The sequence below is a fragment of the Gregarina niphandrodes genome, assembly GCF_000223845.1.
Source record: "Gregarina niphandrodes unplaced genomic scaffold scaffold00054, whole genome shotgun sequence".
Lineage (NCBI taxonomy): Eukaryota > Apicomplexa > Conoidasida > Eugregarinorida > Gregarinidae > Gregarina > Gregarina niphandrodes.
In genome coordinates, this window is record NW_011645821.1 from 3,472 (window position 1) to 13,487 (window position 10,016).

The window sequence follows — 10,016 nt, forward strand, 5'->3', positions numbered from 1 at the left end:
AGAAATAAGATGCGCCTTGCGATATGTACAGGACTGGCTGGCTTATGCTACTTGTTCCGCCTCAGGGCGGAGCACACCGCATCTTTGGCGCACGAGGACACATCAGCGGGATGGGCGCTGCTTGCCGATGTAGTATCACGGTCAGATCTGGCTTCGCTGCGAACCCCACCGGACGTTTGCGACCGTGCAGTCACGGCCACGGCTCAGAAGATGCAACCTGTGAGCGCGATTGACTGGCAACGAGTGGGGTGGTGCAACCAGCTCGGCGGCCAGTTGGTTTGCAACGGACCACACGGCCAGGATCCGTTTTGTCATGCCTTTGGCATTCCCACAAAGTTCGACGCAGCCGCCGTCTGGAAGGCGGTCAGTCACCACTTCTCGCCTAAGGAGTGTGCGATCCACTGCGACTCGTGGGAAGACTTTGAGGAGCTTACGCGAAAGCGAACGGCAATTGAGCTTGCGCCAACCATTCTGAACATGGATGTAAGCCATTCCGACGTGACGGAATTGACGGAGATGGCGCAAGAAATTTTGGAGCAATTCTTTCATAGCAGTTATGTCACGCCGATCCTTAAGGACTGTCATAGAACTGATTGCATAGTACCAGATCCGGACGTCAGTTGCGCCCTAGCAACCCGAGAATGCACAGAGACGGACGAAGAAGGCCACAAGCAGAACGTCAGTACCATAGCTGACTTCAACACTAGTCCAATCAAAATGCTCAATCAGCCGAGTGCACTTTTCTCACTACCGCGCTATAAAAATTCAAGCAGCGAGTGCGTGGTGAAGTGTTTAGGTCCAACACCGGAACCGAAGGAGCTGAAACAGACTGGACTGGGTCCTTTTTAAAGCGATTGTTTTTTTGGGGGATGGCCTGGCCTGGCCGGCTTATGGTACTCGCTCCGTCCCTGGTAGTGCGTTAGTTGAAAGCCGGTGCCACCCCCCAAAGACGTAACAGAAGGTTTTTTTGGTGCTTGAAGACGTAATAGAAGGGGGCTTAGTGGCAAGGGACATCCGGGTGCATGTGATGACATACTAGGTGAAGACGTCGTGAACGAGCGGTTGGGATGAAAACACAGGTTGACGATAACGTTGAGGCGTAATCACTTGCGAGTATCCAAGGTCAGAGTGTGTTAACAATGTCGATTTGATTGACTATGAACGTTTTTGTAATTAAGAAAGTAAACATTTTTCCGAAATCGTTATGTCTTTAGATGCCTCATTAGAATTCAATAAACTCGATCAAAATAGAAGTCTCCCTTTTTAGATGATGAAGACTATTGTCAGCCTCATACTCCCAGTTGTATTGAGTAACTGGGTGTATGACTGGCCTTATGGTCATTCTGGCGAGTGTCGTTGCAGGGAGATCGACATCGAAGTACCTACGGGGTACGATGTTGAGAGGGAGTGCTTGATCGGCTTCGCTAACGAAGAGTACGAGTTCTGCACATTTGAGGGTCGTGGTCTGAGTGAGCATCAGTGTAATGATGCTGTGAGTCTTACTTCTCAAACGACCAACGCCGATTGCGAACACGAGTGCATTAAAGCAGTTGTCGGGTCGAGCACTATCGGCGATTTCGCGGCTCAGTGCAAGCTAGAGACTGTAGTGAACTTTGGCGATCGCGTTACTACCTTGCCTATCACGTGCTTTACTAACTACGTTCTTGGATATGCTGACTTTAACCCCCAGATTCCCGGAAGACTCGCCCCTTTAAAAGTCTTCGAGAACGTGGACACTGCTGCACGCTGTCAGAGTCTGTGTCAAGAGCTCTCGGACTGCGTTTGGTTCCAGTGGAGAGCTGTCCCCGACTGCAGCCTTGCGGTCGCTGGCTACGCGCCCTATCAAGCGGCTGTGCACACGTGTGTGCTCTACGACATCGATTACGTTAACGCGGTCATGAACGCTGACCTGGCGTCAATCGCGCCCGACCGCAACGCCTGCGACATCGACCAATTCGAGGACAAGTGCAATGATCTCTTCAACGTTGAGTACTGGAACCCCTTCGCCCCCATGCAGTGCCTCAGTTGTGATTGCGAGCAGAAATGCGCGTTCAAAACACACTCGCACGTCTCTGGTCCAGCCTACTGCGATGCCGACGTGCCTACAGAACTTTGTGGAATCAAGCCTCCCACTTCTCACACCACCGAAGAAGTCACCTGCCCTACCACTCAAGAATGCGGTACCACCCCCCAACAGACCACCACTCAGCAGGCCACTACTCAACAGGAAACCACCGACTACAAGACCATTCCCACTCGCCCCCCTACGCAGCCCACTACTGAGACCACGCCTAAGACCAGACCTCTTACCCAATCCACTTACGAGTCCTCCAGCCGTACTAGGCCTGCTACCCAACCTACCTTCACCACTGTGCCTAAGAATGCCCGCATGGTTCCCTTTGATACCGTCGAAGCCATCGAGGACACCCAACTCGATCAAGCGACTTCTACCGCCCCTGCTACCGAGGAAAATACCACTACTCAGCTGGAGACCACTACTCAGCTGGAGACCACTACCGCTGAGACCACTACCGCTGAGACCACCACTGGACTTGATACCACTACCACTGAAACCACTACCACTGACCTGATCACCTCCAATCCAGACCGTGCTGCTCCTGAAGCCGGTAGCAAGTCTGGTTGAGTCTGTGCTCCTGGTAAGGAGTGCGACTGTGCTGACAAGATTTGATTCATTCATTAAGACGTTAGTTAACGATGTACAGACTTTTTAAGGAGAGAGCGGCCCCTCAGTTCCGGCTAATGAACCATGATATCTCCTGGCCTAACGAGCCCCTAACCTAAAGAGCCCTTGGCCTAAACAGCCCTTGGTCTGAAGAGCCCTTGTTTAGTATTTAGACCTGGCTAGTCAGACCTGTCAAGTAAGTCAGCTTTCGGGGATTGATTTTTGGCTCACAACGGTGAGGTGGGATGAACTTGGGTTCTGTGCCTGCGAGTTGGATACGGTTGTGAATGTGTGAATTCCACACAATCGTGAGTGTGTGAATTCCACACAATCGTGAGTGTGTGAATTCCACACAATCGTGAGTGTGTGAATTCCACACAATCAATCGTGAGTGACCGTTTCATACCATACCACTAACTGAGGACCACATTCAAACACCGGGGCAAATACTATGCGTACCGATCGAGAGAGTGTGTGAGTCTCACATGGCCGAGAGTGGCACGGTCGCCTGTGACGTAGTGGTCTTTAATCTTTCCAGTCAGTCACACCCAGCGGTTTCGCATCCACACTCTTTGAGTAACACTATTCGCTACATGGACAAGTCGGAAAGCTCTCTTTCGCCTCATGGAGGCTGGTCAGTTGTTCCCCTAAGCGAGATCCATCTGTGGACCACCCGGGTAACATTGGTCCTCGGCCAGTGAAGGCTAAGATCGGAGATATCCATGTGGCGCTGTGAATCGTTACACTACTTGAGCCAGCGTCATGTCGGAGTAGTTGCCGTCGCGATGTGTACTCGAGAGTGCTATTCATTCCCAGGAGGTAGCCGTCGCCAGAAAAGTGAGATGGTCGTGGGTGCCAGGGCAGGTCTCAGCATCCTAGGAAGAGGAGTGAACCTAAAAGCGACCTGCTTGCAGTCAATGGCGGAGTGACTATGGTCTACGTTGCTAGGCTGGGATTGACGCGGCACTTTATGACCAAACAGAAAGGCTGCTGACATTTGGCCGCCCCCTGTAAAACTATGCACCGTCGACGAAGTGGATGATGTTTCACCATCACTTGCAAACTCTTCGAGTACCTCTTTCTGGACTGGCTCCGAGTGGACCTGCGTATTACCACTCTTGCCTACATCCTATTTGGATGTTTCTGTCCAGTTGTTCGTGGCCTCGGTCGTCTTATAGCTATTTCGTCTATTCTTATTGTTATATTGCTTCTTGCCTTTATAGTTGTTCGATTGATTCGAGTTACTGGTTTTCTGATCATACGACTTCTTTGAGGTCTTGTTGTCGCCAGGCTTCTTCCTTGAACTCTTAGCATAGATGTTCAAGGGACGATCTAATGTGCCTGCTTCTAATCGCTTCATAGTTGCATCTTTACCGTATGCGATTATCGATATCAACAATCTATCTCTCTGTCGTTGGGATATTACTCCCTCACTTCGTATAGCGTCTAGCGCATCGATTAATAGCTCAGAATTCTCGATAGATGGGTGGTATATCGCTTGTGTTATCACGGGCACCTTCATCTCAAACAACTTAGGGATACTGGCCTTCTTCCGTTTTAACTGTATGATCAACGACATTGGGTCGAACATTAGACTTTCGATGTCTTCCACTACCTCAAACCCGTATGTCTGCTCCTGTCGACGCCTACGTGGTTCTGAGTCTAGACTGCTGTATACTGATGAGTCATCACGTCTGACTTCCTCCAGACCTCGTGATTGCGTACGGGCCGGCATCGGAGGTGCTATATACGACTTCGAAGAGGACGCAGACCTCGCAAATGTCGGTTGCTTGTCTTTCTGTGCCTCCCGAAACTCCCGGGTTGTCAATAATGGGTTTAAGTCTAACTGCGGTATCGCCTTCTTAGTTAGGTCGGTCACCAGAGCCCTAAATCTTTTAACCCAGTCTGGGTGGCACCCGTCGGTGTATTTGTCGCGGACCTCAACTAGATCTTCTAAGGCGATCTTCTTGTCAAGCGCCCGAGTAGCTTAATTGGTATTAGCTGGAATAGTGCCATGTCTAGAGTCTTTTCTTCTTTGCATTTTCGAAAGAACTCAGTATAGACTTGCTCTGGGTCGGTATTCGCTCGGCATTAGCTGGACTCTTGGCCAGATTCGCTCGGTATAAGGCCTAAATAGGGGTTCGGCGAGAGTGGGACAGTAAAGGCCCAGGAGTCCATGGGAATGAAGCCGCCAGTGACCAGAGTCGGAAATCGACGGCTTCATCTGAAGTGAAAATTAGCCGAGGCAGCCGTGTGACGCACAATTGTCAAGTGCTGTGCGCGAACACGGACGGAGGCGATTCTCTAATACGCAAGCTACCCATCCAGTAGTCGCATGGGGATAGGACAACGAAGATCGGGAGCGAAGGCGGCTCCGAAGCACTCACTTTGCGTAAGTGATGGGACTAGTTCTCGGGCAACTCGGCACTACTGCGGAAGCCATTAGACGAGGCCTGCGAAGCAACGAGCTGGAGGCATCGATGTCATAAACGCACACAGAGACTAACCTCACCTCCCTGTGAGACTAACCTCACCTCCCTGTGAGACTAACCTCACCTCCCTGTGAGACTAACCTCACCTCCCTGTGAGACTAACCTCACCTCCCTGTGAGACTAACCTCACCTCCCTGTGAGACTAACCTCACCTCCCTGTGAGACTAACCTCACCTCCCTGTGAGACTAACCTCACCTCTTTCAAAAGGACACAGGGAGCTTGTACTTTGTCAGCTAACGAAGTAACTACATCCAAGCATGACGGCTCAATGAAGGGCACAGAGGAACTACCCCGACCCGCGAGTGACGGATCCGAGTGACGGATCCGAGTGGCGGATCCGAGTGGCGGTATCAGCAAGGAACGGTAGAAGTGACCGAGGTTGGGTCTGTGGGGGTGGCGGCTCGGTACAAGGACGACGACGATGACGACGTTGCTCTGAGAATAGTCACTGAACGACCGAGCGTAAGCCTGCTTGGACCTGGACGCAGCGAAAGAGACTACCCTGCGGTAGCTGTTGGTGAGAGAGTGACCTCGAGGGCGCGACGGCAAAGCGAATGAGATCAGAATTTGGGGCGGCCAGGTGATGAATGAGTTGGGTCGCGAGCCGAAGGAAAGGATTGCCGGTTTCGTGTGCTCGGAAAGGATAGGCGGCCTGGGAATCGAGATGTACGACAAGGGCAACCAACTGATTACTAGCACATCGACGCTGAACTCAGGGAAGGCCCTTTACGACGCGTGTTTAGAAGCGGCGACGAAGATCGATCGGCTGGAGGGGAAGAAGCGCACGGTCGACAAGGAACGCCGAGAAAATAAAAAGGCAAGTGCTCGACCAGGTGGCGTTGTTCAAGGCGACGTTGGCTACCGAACGCAGGAGGGCCGTTGTGCTATATTCCTTGTGCTATATTCCAGCGAGGAACCAAAGGGCGATGAGTTGATACTGGGGGTACCGGACATGGTTGCTCGAGGCATCTTCGGTGCGTGTAAGTGTCAGTTCCATGTGGGAAGGTTCATGTGGTTTCACTTGTGAAGGAGGAGAAGTCAGACGAAGGCCAGTGCAAACAACGGGTATGACGTCCCATCTAGATGCTGCCGTTAGAGAGAGGACTTGTTGCAGAAACACTCGAAAGTGTTGGTTACGACCAAGGACTGGCAGAACACGGCATAGCGTAGAGTTCGAAGTACATGGAAAGCCGGCGAAGCACACGTTGAGGCCGCTACGACCGGAGTTGCGAGAGGAACTAGATAAACAGATAGACGACATGTTGAGCATGGGCGTAATAGCAGACCTGATGAGAGTGCAAGCACCGTGCAATGTAAGGGTGCATCATTCAGGACTGAACCCGGGGGTGCGAACCCATCGAATTCGGTAGCAAAAAGCTGGACGAGTGTCAACAGCGGTGGGGCGCGCGAAAAAGGGAGTTGTACGCCGTGAGGTTCTTCGTGGAGAGGTGGCAGGACTACTTCTGTGCTGCGTTGTTTATCATCAGGAGCGCATCCATAGAGCACCGAATGGGCTGTGGGTGAGGAATCACTACCAGTGATGACCTACCATCATTATGGACGAGTTGGAGAACATCCGGGGGCAAAGGATGCCGAGGCTAGTCACTAAGTACTTTTGGTGGCCGGGCATAATCAATGACGTGGAGGACTTCTGTCGAGACTGTTTGCTCTGTCGTCGTTTGTTTAGCGCACCAATAGCTGTGTCGAGGCCCGCGACCCTGGACAGAGACTGTTTCAATGAGTTAGTTTCGGTCATGCAACCCGTTCGTGGTAGCTGACGACTTCGGGTGTAGTCACCGGGGGTTTTCGAAGGCTTTGCACGGAGCGGACGTATGGAGTGGTTCGGAGCTGTGAGTTCTGCTGTGAGTTCTGCTGTGATCGCACACAACAACACCCCGCACCCGGCAACAGGGCTGGCGTCGGTAATGGTGTTGGTAGGGACGGACGCGAGGCACTCAAATGAGCTGCCTTTGACACCGCTGGAAGCTGTTAGAGTAGATGCACTTCTGGAGTTGCGTTTCCCGACAGTGCTGAAATATGTGTCGATGGGTACGACAGGCGGAGAAGAGTTTGGTGGTAGGGAAGATAAGCGCGACATCGCGTTGGTGACATGGGCGGTCGCCGGAGACTCGTAGAGGGTCGCCGTCGGTTTTCATGAAGGCCCACAAGTGGTCAGTGCCGTGCCAGGTGATTGCGAAAGAGCACAACACGCTACATGTCCAACCTGTTGGGTTCCAGCGCGGAGTGAGTGTAGTCAGGGTGTCTGCCGCGGAGGCAAGGCATTGGATCCATGGGGTGCCGCAGCCTCAGAGAAACCCGGTGCCCCTGAGGAAGTAATGTAGAATATCTTTTTACAGAATGGGTGTGCACTGGTGCGAAGGTGACGACAATGGGAAAGTCGATGAAGATCGCGCACACTTCAGGGGTACAATGGACCCGGGAGGCAGGTGTTGGAAGAATCAGAGGCTTGCTTACGGATAAAGGGGTCGCGTTGTTGACGTTAGTTACCAAAGACCAGTTGAACTGCGAGCGGAAAGTCTACGGTAGTGTGTTGAGGAATGGAAACCTGGCGCACCGGACGCAGACGACGTAACACAAAGAAAGCTCCGTTAACTTAGGGACTGCTTTTTTTGTTCGTCCTCGGCGGGCGACAAGTCCCAAAAAAGCGTAACAGAGGGCAAGCTCTGTTACGGGGTCTTTGTGCGGTTCCCACTCCTCAGCACACTCATTTGTGTCGCATAGTGTTAAAGATGTTCGGAGTTGCGGGGAGCGGTGAGTTCTGCTGTACCATCTTTCCTACCTGTTTGGAGCTTTGGATGGTCGTTTGTGTGTCCTGATCGTTTCTGTACAAGACGCGCAGAAGCGCTGTCGTGGAGTCCAGAGGGACGTGCCTCGTCAGCGATAATGACTGTACGCCAGAATGTTGGCGCCAATGGAACGGGAGATTGAAGCTTCCAAGCGCATGAGGACTATATTCGTCGACGTCTTTAGGAGGCACTAGGACAAACCCAACCACTGCACAGTTTACTGCCGGGTTCCAGAACACGCGGGTTCCAGAATACCCAATGCTGGAAGACCCACTGAGGCCGTAAGACCAGCGCAAGTCCTGCATCTTGGGTCCAGCTGGATTCATCTAAAATAACCTGGGTCGCTGTATGTGCCGTTTTTTCGAACTTGCGTAGTGCCGTAACATCGTAGGCCATGCACGTCTAGCCGGTTCGAGGCAACAGGCAGGATGAGGCCGTGATCCGGGCCGAGAGTGTTATTATTTCCTGGTCGATGAAAACAGTGCTGTCGTTGTCAACGAACCAAGAGGTCTGCGGGTTTGGAGACATGCTGGCCTCGCTGTTGACGCCGGCGGGCAAGTTGTCGGACACACACGCATGTGTGGCGCGCATTGTGAAAATCGGGGTGCACAGCGAAACGCCGACGGCCGCGGTGGTGCTGGTCCCACGACGCGTCCTGGGGAAGCTGCCCGGCGGATCGGGCTTCAGTTACGTCGTGAACGAGTCGCTCCAAGCAGATGATGATGACAACGTGGACCTCCTCGCCGCGGCCGCCAGGCCCGGCCTCTCGGACCCCCCCGCAAGGGTCCGAGAGGGAGAGGCCCGGGCTGCAGGTGCCGCTTTCGACGTCGTATGGGACGCGAGTGGATTGCGTCTGTTGAATACGCAGGACGGCGTGGTTGAGTCCGCACTCCTGAAGGCGGTGGAACAGCACTTGTCGGAAGCGGCGCAGAACTCGACGGTCGCCGACGAGCTGTGTTTCCAGATCTTTGGACGTTCGCACGCAGATGTGGTCCACGCGGAGTTCGTTCGCTTTGACGGGACGGAGCCGCTGCACCTACCGCGGCCGGTCGTGGTTTTCAGTCGTGAGATAATCGAGGAGGAGCTGTCCGAGCTGCTGCCGCGACTTCCCGCCAGCTGGCAGTCGGTGGTTCGAGCCTCGGCCCGCCCATTAGTGCCACTCGGTCCCGAAACCTGGCGCCAAATGGAGGCCGGCGGACCCGGCCCGCGCATGCCTTTCTGGAAGTTCGCTGCCGGCCTCTTCACCCTGGTCGGCTGCGCAGCCGGCGGCACCTGGCTCATATGGCACCTGCCCAATCTATTCGCCGACGCCGCCGCCGCCGCCCTCGTCGACGCCGCTGCTGAGACAATCACCCCGGACCTCCGCCCCGGCACAGACCTGCCGGAGCAATTCTTGAGCAGCACGAGAAGCTCCCGCGTCAAACGGATCTAGTCGAACGGATGGATGACGCTTTTTTTCTGGCCTTGACCTTACCTTCGGACAACTTCTTTGCCCGATCAATGCTTCTGACCAACGCCCACTAGGTGTCACGGTCGGTGGTCATGCCAGGGTGGATGGTGGCTGGCGGCGGTGCGGGGGCGGCGGTGGCGGGTGGGGTCGGCGGCGCCCGCGCTCGTTGTTGCGCGAGGAGCAGTTGTTTTTGGAGTTGTTCGGCGGCCTCGTCGAGTTGGTCTTGGTAGGTCTTGATTTTGGTTTGTGGCTGGTCGTACTGTGCACGACGCACGCAGTCGTCGAAGTCGCGGGCAGCAGACACACTGTGAGCGGCACCGGACGCAGTGACGTGCGCAGTGGGCGCGTCGTGCGCCGCACGGAACCCGTGTGTGGTGAGTGTGGGCAGGTCGAGCGCGACGGGTTGCGCATCGAGCATGGGCTTCATGAGGTGCACAAGGCGGAAGAAGGCCACACTCAGTGTCTGCGTGAACTCGACGAGGTAGGCCTCGCGCTGCGCCGCGGAGAGCGCAGCCACGCGCGCATCTGCAGCGGCGAGCGCGTCGCGCACTTTGAGCAGCACCTGCCACTGGTGCAGCAGAAA

At 54.2% G+C, this 10,016-nt stretch overlaps 3 protein-coding genes across 3 annotated transcripts; 1 reads left to right on the forward strand and 2 right to left on the reverse strand.

The window, feature by feature from the left end:
* Positions 1-1,270: 1,270 nt before the first annotated feature.
* On the forward strand, positions 1,271-2,644 carry GNI_166200 (hypothetical protein; the record flags this gene model as incomplete). The annotated part of the gene is made up of 1 exon (XM_011134897.1): positions 1,271-2,644. The coding sequence occupies one exon, from the start codon at positions 1,271-1,273 to the stop codon at positions 2,642-2,644; it is 1,374 nt and encodes a 457-aa protein (XP_011133199.1).
* Positions 2,645-3,812: 1,168 nt separating this feature from the next.
* GNI_166210 (hypothetical protein) lies at positions 3,813-4,262 on the reverse strand (the record flags this gene model as incomplete). The annotated part of the gene is made up of 1 exon (XM_011134898.1): positions 3,813-4,262. One exon carries the CDS (start codon positions 4,260-4,262, stop codon positions 3,813-3,815), a length of 450 nt encoding a protein of 149 aa, XP_011133200.1.
* Positions 4,263-9,503: 5,241 nt separating this feature from the next.
* GNI_166220 (hypothetical protein) lies at positions 9,504-10,016 on the reverse strand (the record flags this gene model as incomplete). Its single annotated transcript, XM_011134899.1, has 1 exon — positions 9,504-10,016. A coding segment is annotated over one exon (513 nt), but the record flags the coding sequence as incomplete, so codon positions are not given.